Source organism: Odocoileus virginianus, chromosome 4 (assembly GCF_023699985.2).
Source record: "Odocoileus virginianus isolate 20LAN1187 ecotype Illinois chromosome 4, Ovbor_1.2, whole genome shotgun sequence".
Classification (NCBI taxonomy): domain Eukaryota; kingdom Metazoa; phylum Chordata; class Mammalia; order Artiodactyla; family Cervidae; genus Odocoileus; species Odocoileus virginianus.
Window position 1 is genome coordinate 88928088 of NC_069677.1, and position 23777 is coordinate 88951864.

Sequence of the window (23777 nt, forward strand, 5' to 3'; positions counted from 1 at the left end):
CTGGGGGCAAGGCAAGAGCTGGCCCCGTGAATAAATCAAATGGGTCGATGGTAGACAAAAGTGAAGTGACTTGATGATGACATCCCAGGTGTCATGTTTATTCAAAGTAATGTTAGATATGCATGTCCTTATTTCATCTTCACAAGGATCTTTTGAACTAGATGTTTTGTGGTTAATTTTTACAGATGAGAAAATTAAACTTAGGAAAGTTAAGCCACTTGTGCAAGAAAAAGTGGCTGTTACATAGGCATTCGTAGTCCATTAACCACCCATCTCCAAAGCTGCATCTTAACAACCGTCTAGCCTTCCTATCCCTGGTGGAAATCTAGGGTTACTCTTTACCATAGGTAGCTATACAGAATCACGGCCAACCCAGAGGGGACTTTTATAAAAATAGAAAAAGTTATTTCTCCTTCCAGACCTTTCCTTCCATCTGCTGGAAAAAAAATGTCAAAATGTGCTAATTTTTAAGAAGATATTTACCAACTCCCGTGTTGAAGTTTCACATTAATGCTCTAAACTCTAAGATGCTCCCTCTACCTGTGGCAGCAGTTGGCAGCCCCACTGCCAGGAAACCCAAATCTGTCAAATAGTTTGTTTTGGGGGGACACATTCTTCAGCCTCTGAAACCAACCAGAGTGTAAACAGGCCTGGTCCTCACACCTTCAGAAGGTGAGGCATTCCCATCACAAAGAGGGCATATGCTCCCAGGAGAGTAAAACTGGTTGAGACCCTGTGTCTCAATCTACAAGGGGCAGAAAACACGTGATAACTGAAAGGTTCCATTTGAAATTAACAGGCACAAATCTGCATTCTCCCCCCAGCCCCAGAGAAGGCATAGATCCTAGGAACCTGTTGGATACTCACTGCTGTCTCCCCCGGAGGTACAGATGTTACGGACAATCCTCTTCTTGACCTTCTTCAGCTCGTCAAAGTTGTGAACTGTCAGCTTCTTATCGGCGGTCCCGGTGATCTGAACGAGCTGCTGGTCATCCACATCCCCGACGCCCACGGAGTAAATGTCGATGCCTCTGTGTCTCAGCTCTTCGGCGGCCTGAGCCACCTCGTCTTGGGACTGGCCGTCCGTGAGGACCAGCAGCACCTGGGGGGTGCCTGCGTGGATCCGGCTGCCCATGTCCGGCTGGAAGTAGTGCCCTACCTGCCGGAGGGCGGCGCCGATGTGGGTGTATCCGAAGATCTGCTGGATGTTTTCGATCTGAAAGGAGATCTCCCTTTTGCTGAGGAACGTTCCCAGGGGGAACTCCGGCCGGTAGGTGTGGCTGAACTGGGCTGCTCCTATACGCACTCTGTTGTCACTGACATCGAAGTCTTGAATGACAGACGCCAAGAATTCCTTCATCTTCCTAAAGTCATCTGGATGAATGCTATTCGAGCCATCCATGAGGAACACAAGATCGACTTTTTCAATTTCACAGTCTACAAAGAAGACAAGAACAAAGTCAGAATGCTATTCTTTCTCTGACTGAGCAGGGGAAGTCAAAGGAACAAGACCAGAAGCTGACTGTGGCTCAGATCATGAACTTCTTATTGCAAAATTCAGACTTAAATTGAAGAAAGTAGGGAAAACCACTAGACCGTTCAGGTATGACCTAAATCAAATCCCTTACAGTTAGATTAGATTAGATGTGATAGACAGAGTGCTTGAAGAACTATGGATGGAGTACAGGCGGCCATGGTCAAAACCATCCCCGAGAAGAAAAAATGCAAAAAGGCAAAATGGTTGTCTGAGGAAGCCTTACAAATAGCTGAGAAAAGAAGAGAAATGAAAGACAAAGGAGAAAAGTAAAGATACACCTATCTGAATGCCGAGTTCCAACGAATAGCAAGGAGAGATAAGATAGCCTTCCTAAGTGAACAATGCAAAGGCATAGAAAAAACAATAGAATGGGAAAGACTAGAGATCTCTTCAAGAAAATTAGAGATACCAAGAGAACATTTATTGCAAAGATGGGCACAATAAAGGACAGAAACTGTATGGACCTAACTGAAGCAGAAGATATTAAGAAGACATGGCAAGAATACATGGAAGAACTATACAAAAAAGATCTTAATGAGCCAGATAACCACGATGGTGTGATCACTCACCTAGACCCAGACATCCTGGAGTGAGTGCAAAGTCAAATGGCCCTTAGGAAGCATCACTACAAACAAAGCTAGTGGAGGTGATGGAATTCCAGCTGAGTGATTTTAAATCATCAAAGATGATGCTGTGAAAGTGCTGCACTCAATATGCCAGCAAATTTGGAAAACTCAGCAGTGACCACAGGACTGGAAAAGGTTAGTTTTCATTCTAATCCCAAAGAAAGGCAATGCCAAAGAATGTTCAAACTACCTCACAATGGTATTCATCTCACACACCAGCAAAGTATTGCTCAAAATTCTCCAAGCCAGGCTTCAACAGTACGTGAACCAAGAACTTCCAGATGTTCAAGCTGGTTTTAGAAAAGGCAGAGGAACCAGAGATCACATTGCCAACATCCGCTGGATCATAGAAAAGTCAAGAGAATTCCAGAAAAACATCTACTTCTGCTTCATTGACTATGCCAAAGCCTTTGACTATGTAAGTCACAACAAACTGTGGAAAATTCTTCAAGAGATGGGAATACCAGGTAACCTTATCTGCCTCTTGAGAAACCTGTATGCAGGTCAAGAAGCAACAGTTAGAACTGGACATGGAACAACAGACTGGTTCCAGGTCAGGGATGGAGTATGTCAAACTGGGAAAGGACTATTGTCACCCTGCTTATTTAACTTCTATGCAGAGAACATCATGCGAAAATCCAGGCTGGTTGAAGCACAAGCTGGAATCAAGATTGCCAGGAGAAGTATCAATAACCTCAGATATGCAGATAACACCACCCTCATAGCAGAAAGCCAAGAGGAACTAAACAGCCTCTTGATGAAAGTGAAAGAGGGGAGAGAAAAAGCTGGCTTAAAACTCAACATTCAAAAAACGAAGATCACGGCATATGCTCCCATCACTTCATGGTAAATAGATGGGGAAACAATGGAAAATGTGACAGACTTTATTTTCTTGGGCTCCAAAATTACTGCTGATGGTGACTGCAGCCATTAAATTCAAAGATGCTTGTTCCTTGGAAGAAAAGTTATGACTAACCTAGACAGCATATTAAAAAGCAGAAACACTACTTTGCCGACAAATGTCCATATAGTCAAAGCTATGGTTTTTTTCAGTGGTCATGTATGGAAGACAGAGTTGGACCATAAAGAAAGCTGAGCACTGATGCTTTTGAACTGTGGTGTTGGAGAAGACTCTTGAGAGCCCCTTGGACAGCAAGGAGATCCAACCAGTCCATCCTAAAGGAGATCAGTCCTGGGTGTTCATTGGAAGGACTGATGTTGAAGGTGAAACTCCAATACTTTGGCCACCTGATGCAAAGAACTGACTCATTTGAAAAGCCCCTGATGCTGGGAAAGATTGAAGGCAAGAGGAGAATGGGACGACAGAGGATGAGATAGCTGCATTGCAGCACCAACCTAATGGCCATGAGTTTGAGTAAACTCCGGGAGTTGGTGCTGGACAGGGAAGCCTGGCATGCTGCAGTCCATGAAGTTGCAAAGACTCAGACACGACTGAGCAGCTGAACTGAACTGATAAGGAAACGCTATTTCTGAAGGTGGTTTTTTAGCTTATGCCACCCTGTGGTCCCATTAATTGGAGAGAAAACAAAGACACACCACTGTGTTATAGAATCAGCATGAGGCATAGTCCCACATCCTTTTAGGCTTCTTTTTTCTGTTTGGCTTCACACTGTTTTCTTTTCTGAGATGCCAGAGAACTGAGGGTGATGCGATAGAAAATGAGTTCTCACCTGCAATCTAGGCTAACTTCCAGAAAGTCCAGCAACAGTGGTAGCATAACAAGAAAAATAAATGACACATCCACTTAGGGATGCGAACAAACAGGCAGATGGTCTTCATTATTGACTTGGCCTTGCTGGCCAGTTGAGTCAATAAGCGCTTTTCTTGTTTCTGGCAAATTGAGTTTTAAGAATCAAGACTTTCAGCCTATATCTAGTCTCTTTTGTCTCTTAACCAGCCTGCTTTCTGGTGCATACAGGCAAAAATGTCCCCTTGAGAGAAATGATTTTGAACAATGCACTATGGTCTAGAGATGTTGCCCTTGTCTTATCACAGCAAATTAAAAAAAAACAATGTGAAAGGCCATTGCCAGTGAATGAGTTATGCTTGGCACATGCTCATGTGTGTTCTTCAGCCTTCTGGAAAGCATTAAAATTTCCTTGAACTCCCCATAGAGCTCATCACTGACCTAACTTTATTAATTCTCATTTTAGCTTCAGAAAAGTTGAAAGATATCTGAGATTTCTGTAGCTGCGATAAGCAAGGTAGAGATAAAATGTTGGGTGGATACATCCTCCAGGAACTGGTTAGTTCATTAAATTCCTTTGTTTCAGATTCACATAAAGGAAATGAACTTTCTTTGTGCCCAAGGGAGAATAGTCAGTATAAAAATTCAGTTTCAACTTCTACAGTGGACTTGAAAAGGTCAGACTGAATTTTAGACATTGGCCAATTGAAGGTAAGAGACTCATCCCAGATTTTTAGTTTTGTGAACGAAAAAGATAGTAGCTGTAGTCTCAAGAGGCACAGCATATGAAAAACAGGAAAGTTAAATAATTTTTAAAAGGAACTGCACCAAGATATTGAAACCCTAGATTAATATTAACTCTCCTAACAAAAATACTTGGTATTTTTAGTAAAACACATCCTAATAAAAATACTAAGGAGTTTTAAAAGGCCATAATCTCCCTTTGATATGAAATTGTAAATTGGCAGCTGAACAAATGAATGAATGAATACATACATACTTGGATGTGGTAATGCAATTTTGAGCTGCCAGAACAAAAACAGCATCTAGGGCAGAAGAAGTCCTGTATGCTCTCTGCTCTGGAAACATCTGAGGCTAAAATTGGGTGCTTAGCACTGGGCTCCATGTTTCAAATGAGCTTGTGCCATAACAGAAACATGTGAAGGCACTGGGAACTTCCGGACTGGAGGGGATAGGACTTCAACCAGTGGTCCTGAGCAAGAGAGGGACTTGATTTCTTGTGTAAAGAACAGAAAGAAGCACTTTCTGTGGGTGCAAGTGGCATGCAAAAACCCATTTGGGCTCCAATAAATACAGCCTGTTCAAAAAATGGTGAATTTTGTTGGTTATTCATTTTAAACATAGCAGGACCTATTGTGTAGCACATGAAACTCTGCTCAACATTATGTGCCAGCTTGAATGGGAGGGGAGTTTGTGGGAGAATGGATACATGTGTGTGTATGACTGAGTCCCTTCACCATTCACCTGAAACTACCACCACATCGTTCATCGGCTAAACCCCAATACAAAATGTTTTTGGTGTTAATAAAAATTAAAAAGTAATAAATTAAAAAAAGGGAGCACAGCCCCTCTTCATCAAAAGAAAAAAAAATGGTGAATTTTCCATCACTGGAAGAATTTAGGCAGAGGCAAGTAGGAATGCTGTACAAGGCTGAAGATTTCACAAGGTGGGAACTCCTACAGAATCCTCAGTGCCCCATTTGGTTTCCTGCTTATTTGGACCTCTTCTGATAATCAAGGAAACTCAGTGGATGAATCTTACCTACTTTTGAAGAGTTACATACGCTGGCAGACACATCTGAAAATATCCCCTTCAGACCTCCGAAAGTTTCCACGAAGAAGTACTTGTCACTCGATCCTGCCATGGCCAGCAGCTCCACGGGGTTGGCGCCGGCGATGCCCACGGCCAGGACAAGGATGCCCTTGTCCCGCAAGGCCTTGGCTGTAGCATTGAGCTTATCGGCATCGTGGGATTCCCCATCGGTGATCACGATGAGGACCTGGGGGACCCCTTTGTGCAGACGGCTGCCCCGGGCTTCGGTGAACATGTGGTCTGAGAAGCCCAGGGCCTCAGCGGTATAAGTGTTGCCCCCCATGGGCTGATCATTCTGGATCACTGAGATCACCTCCCATTTGGTGTCAAGGCTATCCAGATAAAACAGCACCTCCGGGTCATCCGCGTACTTCAGAGCCCCAAACCGGACATGATTCTTGCCCACATCAGCTTTTTTCACCAAGTCGATCATAAAGTCCTTCATGATGTTGTATTCATCATGGTCAATGCTGCCAGAGCTGTCAATTACAAACACCACGTCTAAAACTTCAATGCGCTTGCATTCTGAAAGCGGAAGGAAAAGGAAAACTGATGAGATTAGCTTTGCACGTCATGGAGGACTCACATCACCCACCCTGCCCACCCCACATTTTAAATGCCAGGGTCTCCCCTCCATAGGATCAAGCTGTACATCTGAATGTCCATTCTCTGAGTAACAGACACAATGCACATGCTCAGTTGTGTGTCTTTTAGACTTGATCTTAGCCAAAAGGCCGAGAAGTGATTTGCATGTCTTTTAGGACAAGGCAGATGTGCCATGAAGCCTGCTACAGTGGGTGGGAAGGGGGTGGAGTGACAGTCACAGGACATCAGAGATAAACACGACAAATATTTTTGGACCAAAAAAACTCAATTCACAATTCTGAGGAAATTTTCCTGTATAAGTGGTACCTTCAACAGGTGCTTTCATTTATACAAATTTGTCTTTTTTTTTTTTTTAAGCCACAGTGATCATGAGGTTTTATTCTTAAGATAAACCTTGGGGAAATGACCAGATGAAAATAAATTTGGCGACACTATAATTTCTTCATAGCTAACTTTTCAAGGTTACGTTTTCTCCTTTTATTGACTTTCTTAAAACATAATCTGTATTCATGTTTGGGCTTTGTTGTAGAAATTATCCCATTTCACACTTGGCCCAAGCAAGTGATCCCAGCATGACCTCCCATTCACTTTGTAAATGTGGGGTCAATGCAATGGAGAAGGAAAGTAATCCATGTGTGTATCACCTTCTGTTCTCGAGGTGCAGCGTTCCAAACTCCAACTCATTCATTCTAGAGAAGTGGAACTGTAGGATGGCGAATGATTTAGTCCTTATGTAGCACCATCTGTCTACAGGCCTTAAGAAGGTATGTTTCAACAATTAACTCATCCATTCTGGAGAAACGGAATTGTGAAAAGCCTTCCTCAAGGCTCATCACATTCCCTTCTTTGGAAGCCACTTCCTTACAACAATGGTAGGGCTGTTGCAAACCCTAAATCCAACACACTTACCCACCTAACTAGAGGCCACGTGTACAGAGCCATGACCATGCCACCCAGAAAATCTGGTTCCACACAAATAGAAACGATGTCCCCTGGGCCTTCAGCTGCCCAGGGCAGCCTGCTTGGATTACCCGGGAGGCTGCAGGGGGGACTGCTCAGTTAAAGCACCCTTCAGAGAAGTCATATTTGTTCTGGTTGGAGTTACCAGGATGCACAATCCAGGCCTACACCTCTAACCACAACGTATAGATAGCAGTCACCAATACTTCTAGTGCGGCTTGGCCAGAACTGTTATTTGAACAACAAGATGATGTCCCTTTTTTCCTTCAAAATTCCGTTAAGATTCATCTCCTTCGTAGAAGTTTTTCAGAATGCCTGTGTTGTCAAGCCCCACGGGCCCCTTATTTCTGCTGAACCTTTATTACTTTCATTCTGCAGTACCCTGGGAACACAATGATGATTACCCATTTATTTCCTTTGAAGCATCCATTGCTCAAGTTCCTATATCATATTCCTCCCTTATAAGATTTAATAAATATCAATATGTTTTCACAAAGATTATCTCATTTCATATAAGTATTTTAAAAGTTTTAAAAAACTGTAAAATGAGCAAACTTAAATAGTAGATGTTAGGTCAAAGGGGGAGCCACCTTGTCCAGGGGTTACATCCCTCTACTACCTGTCTTCAGCAGACCACATGTCGCCCCTAAACTCAGATTATATAAGGCCGGGACCCTGCCTCCAGGTGGAACCGACTCTGTGCTGTAATTCATGCTCCCTGCTCCCTGCTGGATCAGGCTGAAGCCAGACTCCGGCTGAGAAAACCTCCTCGCTTAACTCCTACCGATGCCCTGCCCTGCTTTCCTACTTCTCTTCTGAAGACATTTCAATAAATCAAAAAGTCTACAAGTCATAAGTGCTGGAGAGGGTGCGGAGAAAAGGGAACCCTCCTACGTGGTTGGTGGGAATGTAAATTGGAGCAGACACTATGGATAACAGCACGGAGGTTCCTTAAAATAAAAAAATAAAAAAAATAGAACTGCCATATGATCCAGCAATTTCATTCCTGGGCATCAATCCAGAGAAAGCAATATAATTCAAAAAGATACATGCACCTCCATGTTCATAGCAGCACTTATAATAGCCAAGACGTGAAATAAACTGTTATCAACAGGTGAATGGATAAAGATATGGTATATATACATACATATATATATATATATATACACACACACACACAACTGAATATTATTCAGTCATAAAAAGAATGAAATAATGTCATTTCCAGCAACATGGATGGACCTAGAGATTATCATACTAAATTAAGTCAGACAGAAAGAGACAAATATTATATGATATCACTTATTTGCAGAATCTTAAAAAAATATACAAATAGATTTATTTACAAAACAAACTCACATACATAGAAAACGAACTTATAGTTACCAACGGGGAAAGTGGGGGGAGGGATAAATTATGAGGCTGGGATTAACATATATATATATATATATATATATATATATATATATATACTATACATAAAATAGACAACCAATAAAGATCTGCTATATAGCACAGGGAACTATACTCAATATTTTATAATAACCTATAAGGGAAAAGAGTATGAAAAAGAACATATACACACACACACACATTTGTATGTATGTATAACTGAATCCTGAATCACTTTGCTGAACACCTGAAACTAACAGGACTTTGTAAATCAACTATACTTCAATAATTTTTTTAAATCAATAAGTAAATAAACTGCTTCCATAAGAACGTCTCACTCAGACTCTGCTTCCAGGGAACCAGACCTAAAATCCTGCATGGTACTATTTTCCTTAAATGGAGGATTCATCTCACTAGTACTTCATCTACAAACGGGAAAGAACCTAGGCAGTTCTGAATTGTTCCTTACTGTCTGATTTTAACAGTTCTGTTGAGGAAACTTGCATTTCTACATGTGAGCCAAAAGCCACTAGGATAAACAGTTCAATTGAACGAAACCGGTTTATAGTGTTCATAGCAATCTGCTTAGTTCAGAAAGCAAGGAGCTACATGGATGTGTGGTGTTTGGATGATCCCTCTGATGAACATGCCCATGCTTACCTTCACGGGGGCTGCATATTCCAAAAACAAGGTCATCCTCAATGTGCTGCAGAATGTCAAAATTCTCAACATAAAAAACCATCTCCGGCCTCCCGCTGATCTCCTCCAGCTGGGTGACGTTGGAGCCAAACACGCCTACAGAGTAGATAATGACGCCTTCTCCCCGAAGGGCCACCGCTGGGTCCTTGACTATGTCCTGAGCCTCCCCATCTGTGATGAGGATGAGGAATTTCCTGACGTTGGGCCGGGCTCCCTTGGCAGGGCTGAAGTACTGAGACACGAAGGTCAGGGCGCTCCCCGTCAAGGTGGTTTCTCCAATGTGAGCCATTCGGTCTATTGCATCTGAAATTTCCCCCTGGGATGTGTATCTGTTGAGCTGAAACTCCTCCTTATTGATGTTACTGAACTGGACCACACCGATTTGCACTCCATCTGCCCTGATCTGAGATTTGCTCACCAGGTTTTTCATAAATGTTTTCATTTTGATGAAGTTCTCTAGTCCTATACTGCCAGAACTGTCCACCAAAAACATGATGTCGGCCTTCATCTCTTTGCAGGCTGCATGGGAGAAAGGAGATGGACTATTCAAGGCGGTTTCATGTGAAAAGAGGAAGAGTGAACAGGAAAATCTAAAACACAAACAATTCTATACGAAGTTAAGTGTGTGTTGCTAGGTGTAGTTAGCAGATAAATAAAGCATTGAAGATGATGAAGGGGAGCCTATTCTCTTTATTATTTACTGATTTGCTTTAACATATAACTCAGGCCTTCTCAACCTCAGCACGGCTGACATTGTGGTTGGAAAGTTTGTACTGTGGAAGGAAATCCACACACTGTAGGATGCTGAAGAATGGTTAGCAGGATCCCTGTACTCTATTAGATGCCATTAGCACCCCCCAAGGCTATGGTTTTTCCAGTGGTCATGTATGGATGTGAGAGTTGGACTGCGAAGAAAGCTGAGCACTGAAGAATTGATGCTTTTGAACTGTGGTGCTGGAGAAGACTCTTGAGAGTCCCTTGGACTGCAAGGAGATCCAACCAGTCCATCCTAAAGGAGATCAGTCCTGGGTATTTATTGGAAGGACTGATGCTGAAGCTGAAACTCCAATACTTTGGCCACCTGATGCGAAGAGTTGACTCATTGGAAAAGACCCTGATGCTGGGAGGGATTGGGGCAGGAGGAGAAGGGGACGACAGAGGATGAGATGGTTGGATGGTATCACCAACTCAATGGACTTGAGTTTGAGTAAACTCTGGGAGTTGACGGACAGGGAGGCCTGGCGTGCTGTGATCCATAGGGTCACAAAGAGTCAGACACAACTGAACGACTGAACTGAACTGAGCATCCCCCAATGATGACCACCACAAGTAAATGTCTCTAGACTGAGCATCCCCCAATGATGACCACCACAAGTAAATGTCTCTAGACATTTCTAACCATCCCCTAAGGGACAAAATCACCCCTGGTTGAAAACTACTGATCTAACTCTGGAAGATTTCATATAAGTTTCATTAAAAAGTGCTTTAAATAAATCCAAAATAATCCTTAAAATCAGAAATCATTTGATCATATTACACATGCAGTGGTCTAATCATAGATCTATCCTCACAGGAATTTGTGGTGAGACACTAATTAATACTTATCAGAAGCCAATTAACTAGCACTCCCCCCCCCCCCGTTATGACCAGCAACAGTGTCTTTAGACACTGCAATATCTTTAGACATTGCTAACTATACCCTGGTGGGGGAAAGTCACCCCTGGTTGAAAATTACTTACCTAGGTTTAGAAGATTTCATATAAGCTTCATTAAAAAGCAACTTAAATAAACATAAAATACTCTTTTTACACATCAGATAATAGTTAGAACAATACTATAATAGGTCCTCCGTTTTCTTCTGGAGAATAAACAGCTCCACAAAGTCAAGAAACTTCAGCTGGGATATTTACGCCCTTTCTCCACACCTGCAATGTCAAATACTGAAGGGTGCAGAAGCCAACTATATAGAATGGAGAAACAGCAAGGTCCTACTGCATAGCGCAGGGAGCGATACCATAAATGGAGAAGAATATGAAAAAGAATGTCTATGTATGTGTAATTGTACAGCAGAAGTTGACAGAAGACTGCAAATCGACTATATTTCAACAAGCAATTTAAGAAAATACTGCAGGGAGGCAGTTTGGGAGCTGAAGTCCAAAGGTAAGGAGTCCTACCTTCTTCAGCACAGATTTCTTGAACAACCTGGTTTCTTATGTCTTTCAAGGCATCAAAGTCATGCACGTAGTAGACACGCTTCTCCTCGCCGGCGATTTCGCGCAGCTGAGTCTGGTTGGCCTCTCTGACCCCGATGGCGTAGACGTGGACGAGCTCGTCTCTCAGCCTGCTGGCGGGCCCCAAGACGCTGTCCCGGGACGCGCCGCTGGTCAGCACAACGAGGTGGCAGGGCACTCTGCCTCCCCGCTGCCGCTTTGCCTTCTGCAGCAGCCCCAGGGTGAAGTTCAGGGCGGCGCCCGTGTTCCTGTTCCCGCCCATCTGCCTGATGTTCTCGATGGCCTTCCCGACGTCGTGCTTGTTCGTGTACTTACTGATCTCGAATTCCAAGTCCCAGCGGCCGGCATACTGGACAGCCCCAACCCGCACCTTCTGGGGAGCGATGTTGAACATCCCCGCCACCTCTGACAGGAAGGCCTTCATCTCCTGGAAGTCCGTGGCCTGCGTGCTCCCGGAGCCGTCGATGAGCAGGTAGATGTCTGCTTCCTCCGTGTCCACACAACCTAAAACGCAACCCGAAACTGAACACAGCATCTGGGCAAGTGGGGCAGAGACCCGGGGGCAGGAGAGAGGAAGGGCCAACGCCGGCCTCACCAGACAGAAAACAGGGAAACAGCTTCTTGGTGGGGAAGACCTGTTCTGCTGCCGAGACTCCGGGGAGCCTTAGCATGGGGTGGGTCAGCTGTGTGTGATAGTTTAAGACGATTTGCATCCAGAATCGGAGTCCATTTGGATGTAGGAAAAGATCAGAAAGAAAACTTGAAGACACTGTCTACAAGTCGCTTCTCTTACCAGAGAGCGACTACTTAGTAAAAGGTCAGGTGGTGTTCTGTTAACTAAAGAAGGCATTTTACTGGACTTGGTGGACATAGGAGTTATTTACTCCTCATCCACGGCTGCTCAATTAACACAACAGGGGTATTGTCAGGGGCCTCTTTTACACTGGGCAATGACACTTTTGGGATCAACATACTATAAATATACGTTGAAGGATGCAGACATATGTAAATCTTGTGTATGCACACATCATTTATGTAGCATACATGCCTATGTATGAAATATACAAGTACCTTGCTCACTGTCTCCCTCTAAACTCACTGATACTAGAATAGTACTTCCCAGTAAATTCATTACCCTGTCCAGTCCAGATGATGCTTCCTGTGTATTCTCTAAGTTGGAATTTGAGGCTAGGGAAGGAGAGAAGGGAGAGAAAATTCCACACACAAAAAGAAACTAAGGAAAGAGCAGAGAAACACAAGAGGCAAAAGCAAGAAAGGAAGCAGGGCAGGGGGAGAAATAGCTAAGGAAGGTGTTCCGGGGTGTCAAGAAATAATGAAGAATATAAGTAAAGCTGCACAAAAGAGGAAATTAAAAAAAAAAATCCCTTCTTCCCATTCCAACACCTCAATAGCTTTTATTCTCCCCCAATTTACATTTCCTATTATTGGTTAAATTAAATAATTAAATTATTGGGTTAAATTAAAAAGCCAGGGATTCAACCCTCTCTCCCTGCGTCACACCCACCAAGCCCTTGTGCAGACAGAACACCTGTAAGACAAGAAAAAGAGCAATAGGATGAGACTACTCCTGCAAGAGGCTTTACCGGCTTTGAGGGTCTCGGTCCGTTCGGAAATGACAGAGACCGTGTGTGTGATCTGATTCCGCAGCTTCTTCAGAAACGTCTGGTTGTGGGCAGCCAGGTCAGAGAAGGACTTCAGCTGGGACACGTACTGCTCGGCGGGGTGAGACGCAATCTTCTCCAGCTGGGTGTCGCTGGCCCCCTCTACGCCAACGGTGAAGACGGTCACCCCCTGGCGCCGGAGGTTCACAGCGGCCTTGGTCACGTTGTCCTGGGATGGGCTGTGGGTCACAAGCACGGCGATCTGCGGCACCCCCTGGTTTTTCCGACTGCCGTGCTGCACGCTGAAGACTTCCTTCCTGATCTTTCTCAGGGCGGCTCCAGTGTAGGCCTTCCCGGCCTGGGGAGCAAGGCTCTGGATGTCCTGCAGAACCTCCGATTTGTTTACACCCCTGCTCAGGGTGCTAATCACCTTCGTCTCATTGGCATAGGCCACGAGGCCAACCCTCATGCAGTTTTCCTTGATGTCCAGAGCAGATATGCTTTCTTCCAGGAATTCTTTAAGATAGTCAAAGTCCTCCCAGCTGCTGTTGGTGGACATATCCAACAGGAACACAACGTCAGCCACGGAAGGGCCTTGGCAAACTGCAGGCAAGGAATGAACAGGCAGAGTTTTAATTCAGCATCTCTGTTTGGCATTAAAGACACGTGGAATTATGAGCAATTATAAATAGGATGCACATAGAATAACCAAGCAATTAGAGCTTGGTTATGCACTTAAAGAAGGAAGGAGGTATCCAAACTGATGATGAAGCTGAGATCAAGGGGTCCTGGGCACAAGAACTGGATCTTAGCTCACCTCCTGGCTTCAGTTTCTACATCTGTAACATACAGGTAACAAGAATATTGATCTCATAGAGTTGCACGGATTAAATGAGATCATGTCAAGTTTAGCATGGGGAATGGCACATAAAAAGTCACTCAGTTAACAGAAGCTGCTATTGTGTTCAAATCCACTACTAAAACCAGCAGTCATAGTCCAAACATTCTTAAAGGATGGAAAAGTAATAGCAGTTGATGTTCTAATATTTTATCTGGGGAAAATACTAGTAATAAGATTCCATATTTTCTTAGATTACTACAAGAAAGCATTCTCTATTGTCAATATACGTCACTTCACTCTGACAACCAGACATAATGTGAGTTTATTATGTCACTTGTCTGGACTTGTACAGTTAGAGCAAAGTTTTGCTTTTTTGTTTTTACCAGCTCTCCCCTGTCCCTATCTTGAGTGATGTTCATAAATGCTTGGCCATCCTTGCTAATAGAACAGTACAAGGGGACGGACCAAGAGAGCAGGTTGGGTTGGAGCAGGGCACGGGAACGCTGATTTAGAACACAGCTGCAGGAAGGAGCGAGTGTGGGGCTGAACCCACCCAGGTGTGGCTCTGACTCCAGACCACAGCCGGGCCCAGGGCCAGGCCATATCGCCTCCAAGAGCGCCTGCAGCTTCCTCTCTGTGGAACAGAGGTTTTGGACTCCCTGAAGTTGTTTCAAGTTGTAACCGTCTGTGATGATTTTACATGGCTTCAGGAATTAAGGATTTCTTTAGGAGCAAGTTGTCCTCTCAAATGAACCAGAAGTGAAGCTACATAGCAGCCGAAGCCCAGGGAGAAAGCTCAGACAGCTGGGTGGCAGGGAGGAGGCAGCCTATAAACAGTAGGCAGTGAGATAAGTGAAACATGGAAAACCAAGGCTTCCCAAGTTTACTGGATTAAAAGGGCCGCAATCGTGGGGCATGCAGAAATTAACACCTGAAAATGCAACTCAGCTTTTGGGGAAAGAGATGCTCGCAGAGTCTGCACCCTTTCCTCGTGTTGATTTTCTGAAAGTATTTTATCATCATTGTCCCTACACAGGCGCCCTGACCCACCTTCCACAAGGACGTCATTGACTGCCCCGTCCTTGTATTGAGCTGCATCCTTGAGAATCTGCGTCATGTTTTGGGAGAACGTGCTGAGGTCCCTGACCGTCCGGAGGCTGTAGTGGAACTGGCCCGTGGCCATGGCCTTCAGGGTCTTCTCAGACGCCCCCTGCATCCCCACAGAGACGATCCTCACCCCATTTTTGCGCAGCGCTTCGGCGGCCTCTTCCACAGCATCTTCGGACTCGGCGGAAGCCAGGACCACGAGGATCGGGGGAAACTGTTTCTTGTCCCTCCCGCTGGAGAAGTAGGCCCTGTGGACCTCCTGGAGAGCGTTCCCAATCCGCAGGGAGCCCCCCAGGAACCCGAAGTTCTTCTTGAGGTGGTTCAACATGGGGCCCCTGCTCTTGAAGGTGCTGAGCTGGAACTCTTCATGGAGGCCGTCGCTGTACTGGGCCAGGCCCACGTGGTACTTGTCAGCCTCTATGGGGAGGCTACTGATCATCTTGTTGATGAAGGCCTTCACAAACGGGAAGGACTTAATTCCCAGGCGGTCGGAGCTGTCCACTAGAAACACCACATCAGCATACTCCGGACCTACAAACCCACAAACACAATGAAAGCAAACTTCAAACATTTACTGCCAAGTTTAATGCCAACCATATGGGAAAAACTTACTTCCCTCTTTTACTTGCATTTGTAATATCTTTCCAATGCACTGAAAATAATACGTATTCTCTCAAGAGAAGTATTTGTTTCTTAGGCTAATTCTTTTATAAGCCTTCTCATTTGAACTGATCATGAAATTAAGCAACACTTTTGCAAGGAATTAAGTAGAAATAGCTACATATGAAGAAGTAAAATATCATGGGTTTTTATATGTTTAGTGGATAATTTCCCTTGTGTCTTTTTCTTCTTTCAAAATTTGACCTCAGTTTATAGCAACAAGATAAACAGTTTCATTGAGAATGAATTAAATTTGCTGAATGGAGAAAACTGAAAAAAATAGCCTTTCATTTTGACTTATTTTTAAACAATACAAGTGACCTAATTAACTTATAAACATATTGGTTTTGTATTCAAAGTGTCAAACTGATGAGTTTTAAAAAATCCTAAAAATCATAAATATGAGATGTGTTAATCTGTCTTAAGGTTATTTACGATATTTTTTGATGAGTCGAGTGGGCATTGTAATTGGTAAATTTATTCTCACATATGAAAAGTGTGACAGAAACCAGTATACCTTCAGCTAGGAAAGAGATTATAGTTAAGTTTCTATTGATAATGTAATTTTTACATAGGAATGAATATTTTGCTGAGCTTTTAAGGCTTCATTCAATGCCAGATTGAATGTTAGGTATGTGAAACTATATTTGTATGTAATAGAGAAGCATTTGGTTCAAGCACAAAATATAATTTGTTGGTGGTTTGTCTGCTAGCTTGAATTCAGAGTTCTCATGACTGTAATATAAGATCCATTTCTTGTCCAGGGAAGGGAGGGACATACCTGTGTGTGTCTGGATGTTTTATGTTTAAGAAAACATAGTGAAACTGAACAAGCAACCTGAGTCCTGACTTTGTTATCAGCTAATTCTCCCAGCTCTAACAAGCCATTTGACATACTTGGGCCTCAATTTCCTCATAATTAAAATGGGTAGATTCAACTAGAAAATATCTAAGGTCTCTCTTTACTCTGATATTCTGATTATCTGAAATAGTTACTATATAAATTCTGATCAAATGAAAGGAACTTCAATTTTTTCCTGTCGACAACTGCTAGGAAAACAGCCTTGGTACCCCTGCATGTTACTTCATTCTCTTTAGAGAAGTCCAATCAAGGCATAATGGATAACAATCGTCCTTTCTTTTCTTCTAAGCAACCTGATTTCAGCTAGTTTGAGATTCCTTTGATGATCGTACATCCAGCAGCATCTCCGGGAAAACACTAAGTGAGGGGGAGCCAACGCCAGAAGGCTGGGACCCCTCCGAGGACGGTCAGGTGAGGACTGCCTAGGGTGGCTCAACTTTCTATTCATAGACAAACGCCCACATCTGTGTGGAGGAAAGAAATGTAGCCACTGGCACAGGAGACATATTTAGGTTTTAACCAGGCCCATCACTCTATCTGAACCATGGAACTGGAGAAAAAGCATCGCCTCTTTGAAGAGCTTAATATCAGGCCCAGTGAGACATCAAAGGAATATGTTTTCAGGGCAGAGAATTTACCTCTCCAGAAAACTTGCTTCCAAGGTCAGAGTCCTTGGGAAAAAAAACAAAACAAAACAAAACTGTAAAACCAATCTAGGTGGCCCTGGACATGAAGTGACTGATTTTTTAGGAGGTGGTAAGGGCCGTGAAGGCTTGACCAGTATTTTGACTTCAAGTCCATTGGACATAGACTGCTGACAGACAGTGGACAGCTCTGAAGTTCCCTCTTCAGGGTAAAAGCACCTGCTTTACAATCAGCAGACACACAGTTTAAACTGGAGCCAAATCTGGATGTTTGACCAAGACAAATATTTTGGAACAAACAAAGTAGGAAGAGACATTTCAAATTTTCCTTAGCCTGAACTTAATGTGAAAAGAGAAGGTTGCACATGAAAATGCAACCTCCCAGAAGACCTAGGAGAAGCTGAAACTGAGGACAAGAAAACAGCTGTCATATCTTTCTATCGTGAAGAGGGAATAAACCCCAGAAACAAATGATTTTCAAAGGAACATGGGGTGACATCAAAGAAATTGAGCTACCACTCCCCCCACCCTCACCATCATCACAGTCAAAACAAAACAAAACTCTTATATTTTAAGCAAGTCAGACTCATATATTATCTATTTTCCATAATGAGAATTAAGGAAATTAATTCCTTTCATTATTTTCCTTACCAGAATGTTGGTTGACAGAAACATGCGAACAAATTATTATAAGGAACAAAATGAGCAGCATTTTCATATTTTAACCTGAAAAATCGCCAACTGGAAATCTGAAAAGGCAAAAACATAAACATCTAAAATTGTTGTGGATATTACTTAGAAATCAAGACTCACACACATATGAGCACACAAAATTACATGATAAATTCGCTACAACAGAAGACAAGGAATTTCTGAGGTTCCCTGACTATTTGATCTGTGCTTTGTGGAAAAATGAACCGCCAACATTTACAACATTTACAGAATCATAAAAAAGTTTCTTCTGGTCCCCAGACCCCGTAGAAACATGAGATTTTGGATAGCCAGTGGAAGTAGCCAGATGCATTCTAGTTCCACCAATATTATGTGTTCCTAGTAATTATTTTCCCCAGTCTTATCCTCTGTCCACTCATTACACAGACAATTTAGAGTTCACAGTTGGGACACAGTCTAAGGCCTGACTTGTAATTTTTCCATCATGAACATGTAGGTATGTTTCATATTTGAGAAGTATTTATAGATGTGGTCAAAATTTTCTTTACTCCTTTTCTTACATAATTAGCAAGTAACCATTTCCCTTTATTCTTAGATTTGAGAGAAGACATAAAGAAATAAGTAGTGATTCTCCCTATCCCATATGATGTCTTGCTCCTCAGAATGACACAATTTGTACCAGTTTGCTTCCAACTACTTATAACCATATGAATCAAGGGCTTTCTGATTCTAATTTGGCCTAAAACATTTTCAGCCACCTTGAATTTTCATTTCATTGGATAAATTAGGATATTGAAGATATTGACAATAAATCTGATAATTAAGCAAGTTGGGCTCATCCATCCACTCATTCACCCACTGAATGAAAAATGAATTGGTCCATGATAATAAACTAGCACTTCTCTTTTCTGCTTAATTCTTACCCAAACATGTGTTTGATACATGTGGCTATGGCTATCTCATTCCTTTGTCAGGCAGTCTCCTATTGTGTAATATTTTACCCTTTCAGAAAATGGACCTTTGCCACAAAAAATTCCATCACCATTTCCTCACCTACTCCATCGTCCCTCTGACATTCTGGAATTTGGGATTCTGTTCTTTCCTTCATAGGAACTTTGGATGATATAAACTTTTCAGGCTGAGTCAGTTTAAACTGTTTAAAGTCAGATAAACTGAATTTTGAGTCAGTTTATCTGTTCTGTTTCAGAGGAAATCAGGAAGCTGGAAGGAGCCCTTAAGAGGTTATATTCAGACCATCTTTTCATTAAGAGAAAGTTTAGCCCAAACGTGGATTGCCCAAAGTGAAAATTAAGTCATACTCTGTATAGATTCTCTGGTCGGCCTTGACCATGTGCCATGCCCTGTCTCATCAGCTTTACACGTGTTCTCCTGTTTGATATTGATGGCAAACCTATAAGCAGGTCATCTTATTGTCCCTATTTTGCAGGTAAGGAAGCAGCTTCATAAAGGGGAATGTGATTCAAGATGACATGGATAAAACGGGCCCTAGTTAAGACTAAAACCCAAATCACTCTGATTTGAAATCTGGACTGCAGCACTCAGTTCCTCTGCATCCCAAACTAATACTGTTTTTCTAAAATTTATCTTATTGAAGAATAGCTGATTTACAATATTGTGTCAATTTCTGATACACAGCAAAATGATTCCGTTATATATAAATATATTCTTATCCTTTTTCCATTATGGTTTATTGAACCATAATGCTTTACAGTAGGGCCTTGTTGTTTATTCATTCTATATACAATACCAAAAAATATCATTAACACAGAAAGTGTCTCCAAGTTTTTGATTCTATGTCTATTTTTTCCTAAGTATTAAGGGATAGATCCTGGTATTTGTTTTCATGCCTTTTTATTTTTGCTTTTCAAACCACAGCTTTATGTTGTTCACTTCTCATCTGTTTACATTATGAAATTTATAAACGAGTGCTATCTTTAGGAGTTCTGAGAGATAAGAGAAGAAGCTTTAGGTTGCTCAAGAGGATAAATAACAAAGATGGAAGAAAATAGTACTGAATGCAAGTTAAGACCTGGATAGAAAAACGAGGGTCAGTTAGGAAGGACACAAATAGCATGCAGCATCTGGACATTTCCCCACGCAGGTGGTCAGTACTGCCATCGTCCAGTCACTAAGTCGTGTTCTGACTCTGCGGGCCCATGGACTACAGCACACCAGGCTTCCCTGTCCTTCACTGTCTCCCAGAGTTTGCTCAAACTCATGTCCATTGACTCAGTGATGCCATCCAACCATCTCATCCTCTGTCACCCCCTTCTCCTCTTGCCTTCAATCTTTCCCAGCATCAGACTCTTTTCCAATGAATCAACTCTTCACATCAAGTGGCCAAAATATTGGAACTGCAGGTTTAGCAGCAGTCTTACCAAATGAATATTCAGGGTAGATTTCCTTTAGGATTGATTGGTTTGATTCAACCAACCCGGGATTTCACATGATGTACTCCGCATGTAAGTTAAATAAACAGGATTACAATAAACAGCCTTGATGTACTCCTTTCCCAATTTGGAACCAGTCCATTCATTGCTCTGTGTCTGGTTCTAGCTGTTGCTACTTGGCCTGCATACAGGTTTCTCAGAAGACTGATAGTCCCATCTCTTTAAGAATTTTCCACAGTTTGTTGCGATCTACACAGTCAAAGACTTTAGCGTAGTCAGTGAAGCAGAAGTTTTTCCTGGAACTCCAGTGCTTTCCCTACAACATCGACAGATGTTGGCAATTTGATCTCTGTTTCCTCTGCCTTTTTGAAATTCAGGTTATACATCTGGAAGTTCTCGGTTCTTGTACTGTTGAAACCCAGCTTGAAGGATTTTGAGCATTACCTTGCTAGCATATGAAGTGAGCGCAACTGAATGGTAGTTTAAACATTCTTTGGCATTGCCTTTCTTTGGGATTGGAATGAAAACTGACCTTTTCCAGTCTTGTGGCCACTGCTGAGTTTTCCAAATTTGCTGGCATATTTAGTACAACACTTTCACAGCATCATCCTTTAGGATTTGAAATAGCTCAGCTGGAATTCCATCTCCTCCCCTAGCTTTGTTCGTAGTGATGCTTCCTAAGGCCCACTTGACTTCACATTCCAGGATGTCTGGCTCTAGGTGAGTGATCACACCAACACGGTCATCCAGGTCATGAAGACCTTTTTTTTTTGCATAGTTTTTCCGTGTATTCTTGCCACCTCTGCTTAATATCTTCTGCTTCTGTTAGAATCTTCTGTAATATCTTCTCCTTCTTGGTCCTGTCCTTTATTGTGTCCATCTTTGCATGAAATGTTTTCTTGGTATCTCTGATTTTCTTGAAGAGATCTATAGTCTTTCCTATTCTATTGTTTTCCTCTATTTCTTTGCATCGTTCTCTTAAGAAAGCACTCTTATCTCTCCCTACTATTCTCTGTAACTCTGCATTCAGTGGGTTTATCTTTCCCTTCCTCCTTCACCTCTTGCTTCTCTCTTTTGTTTAGCTTTTGTAAGCCCTCATCAGACAGCTACCTTGTTTTCTTGCATTTCTTTTTCTTGGGGATGGTTTCGGTCACCACCTCCTGTACAATGTTATGAACCTCAGGCCATAGTTCTTCAGGCACTCTGTCTATCATATCTAATTCTTTGAATCTACTCATCACCTCCACTGTATAATTGTAAGGATTTGATTTAGGTCATACCTGAATGGCCTAGTGGTTTTCCCTACTTTCTTCAATTTAAGCCCAAATCTTATCAAAAGGAGCTTATGAGCTGAGCCACCCTCAGCTCCAGGTCTTGTTTTTGCTGACTCTATAGAGCTTCTCCATCTTCAGCTGCAAAGAATATGATCAATCTGATTTTGGTATTGACCATCTGGTGATGTCCATGTGTAGATTGTCCTTATATTGTTGGAAGAGGGTGTTTGCCATGACCAGTACATTCTCTTGGCAAAACTCTGTTAGCCTTTGCCCTGCTTCATTTTGTACTCCAAGGCCTAACTTGCTTATTATTCTAGGTATCTTTTGACTTCCTATTTTTGCATTATAATCCCCCGCTATGAAAAGGACATCTCTCTTTTTTTGGTGTTAGTTCTAGAAGGTAGCTCTTCCTAGAACCATTCAACTTCAGCTTCTCCCACATTAGTGGTAAGGCATAGACTTGGATTACTGTGATGCTGAGTGGTTTGCCTTGGAAATTAATTGAGATCATTCTGCTGTTTTTGAGATTGCACCGAAGTACTGCATTTCAGTCTTTTTGTTGACTATGAGGGCTACTCCATGTCTTCTAAGGGACAGTTGCCCACAGTAGTCGATATGATGGCCATATGAATTAAATTCACCCATTCCTGTCCACTGTAGCTCACCGACTCCTAAGATGTCAATGTTCAATCTTATCATCTCCTGAAAAGTTGAGTTCTTTCAGATAGCATCCTGTTAAACAATTTTTTGAAACTTTGAATGGAATGCAAAACCTAGTGTATTGTAAGGCTATATATACAATGTGGAAACCAGTGGAAGGGGCTCTTGGGGTTTTATGTACACCTGCTCTGTGAGTGAGAAAGCATACAAGGGTCCAGTACGGACAGCAGGAAGATGAAATCTCTGTCAATGCAGGGTAAGCCTGGGCCCATTTTTACCACCTGGTGGATTGCCTATAATCGGTATGTTGTTCTTTTACCAGACATGATCAGGATTTACATTCTTAAATGTTTAAAATACGTAATTATTTAAAACCAAAGTTGTAAATACTCAAAGAAATGAGGGGAGAACAAAGGAGATGGTATTTAGAGTAATAACATAACATAAAACTTAAATTCGTGGTGCACCCAATGTTAATATAGCAGTAGTCTGATCACTTCTTATTTTAGAAACAGTCTCAAAAGTACAAATCTCTTTAATCAGAATTTTTAGTACTCCATTCATTCTGATTTGGGCAAACTGGGCTAATATACCTTTTCCAAAATCATACATTTTAAGAAAAACCTTAAAAAATTTGGATCTCAAAACCTTGAGCATAATACCCTCAAGGTCCATCCATGTGGTTGCAAATGGCAAGGTTCCACTGTTTTTTATGGCTGAGTAACATTTTGTTGTATATATGCATCTTGTTTTTCCATTATTCTATGTTTAGATTAAGATGGAGAAAACCAAATACTGTCTGATTTCACTTTTATGTGGAATCTAAACCATAAATGAACAAAACAAAATGGAAACAGACTCATAGTACAGAGAGCAAATTCGTTATTGCTAGAGGGATGCTGGAATTGGGGAACAGATGAAATAGATGAAGGAGAGTAAGAGATACAAACTTCTAGCTATAAAATAAATGTCACAAGGGTGTAATGTATACAGAATAGTCAATAACATTATAACTACTTTGTCTGGTGACAGACGGTAACTGGTCTTGCAGTGATGACCATTCATAATGTATAAAAGTTAAAAAATCACTATGCCTTAAAACAACATAATGTATATGAATAATAGCTCATTTTATAAAAATAGAGTGAAAAAATCTGGATCTCTGTAAACTTTCTTTTGAGAAGGTAGAATGTTTCTAATTTAAACTACAGCTGCAAAAGCAATACAGTCACCCTGTCTTTGGCTCCACACCCAGAATATTTAGAACTTGTGCAACACTTCTCCTGAGGCTATTAAGAACCAGGGGCTTCAGGGAGATCTCTGCCCCTATGAGCCAATTCATAATCTAATAGGATATGTCTTTGAAAAAATATTAAAAGTCAGTAAGGGATATAAAAAAGACTTCAGTAGAATTAAGATAAGTGCCAT

At 42.0% G+C, this 23777-nt stretch overlaps 1 protein-coding gene across 1 annotated transcript in view; it reads right to left on the minus strand.

Annotated features, from left to right (window-relative positions):
• LOC110143434 (collagen alpha-6(VI) chain) overlaps positions 1-23777 on the minus strand; it is a 154765-nt gene that overhangs the window by 92702 nt on the left and 38286 nt on the right. The window contains exons 2-8 of the mRNA XM_070466993.1: positions 17981-18078; positions 15107-15694; positions 13198-13818; positions 11537-12097; positions 9324-9881; positions 5655-6230; positions 868-1437 (exon numbers count right to left, since the gene is read on the minus strand). Of these exons, the coding sequence (XP_070323094.1) occupies positions 868-1437; positions 5655-6230; positions 9324-9881; positions 11537-12097; positions 13198-13818; positions 15107-15694; positions 17981-18047 (3541 nt within the window). The 5' untranslated portion in view covers positions 18048-18078. The remainder of the gene's footprint in view (positions 1-867; positions 1438-5654; positions 6231-9323; positions 9882-11536; positions 12098-13197; positions 13819-15106; positions 15695-17980; positions 18079-23777) is intronic.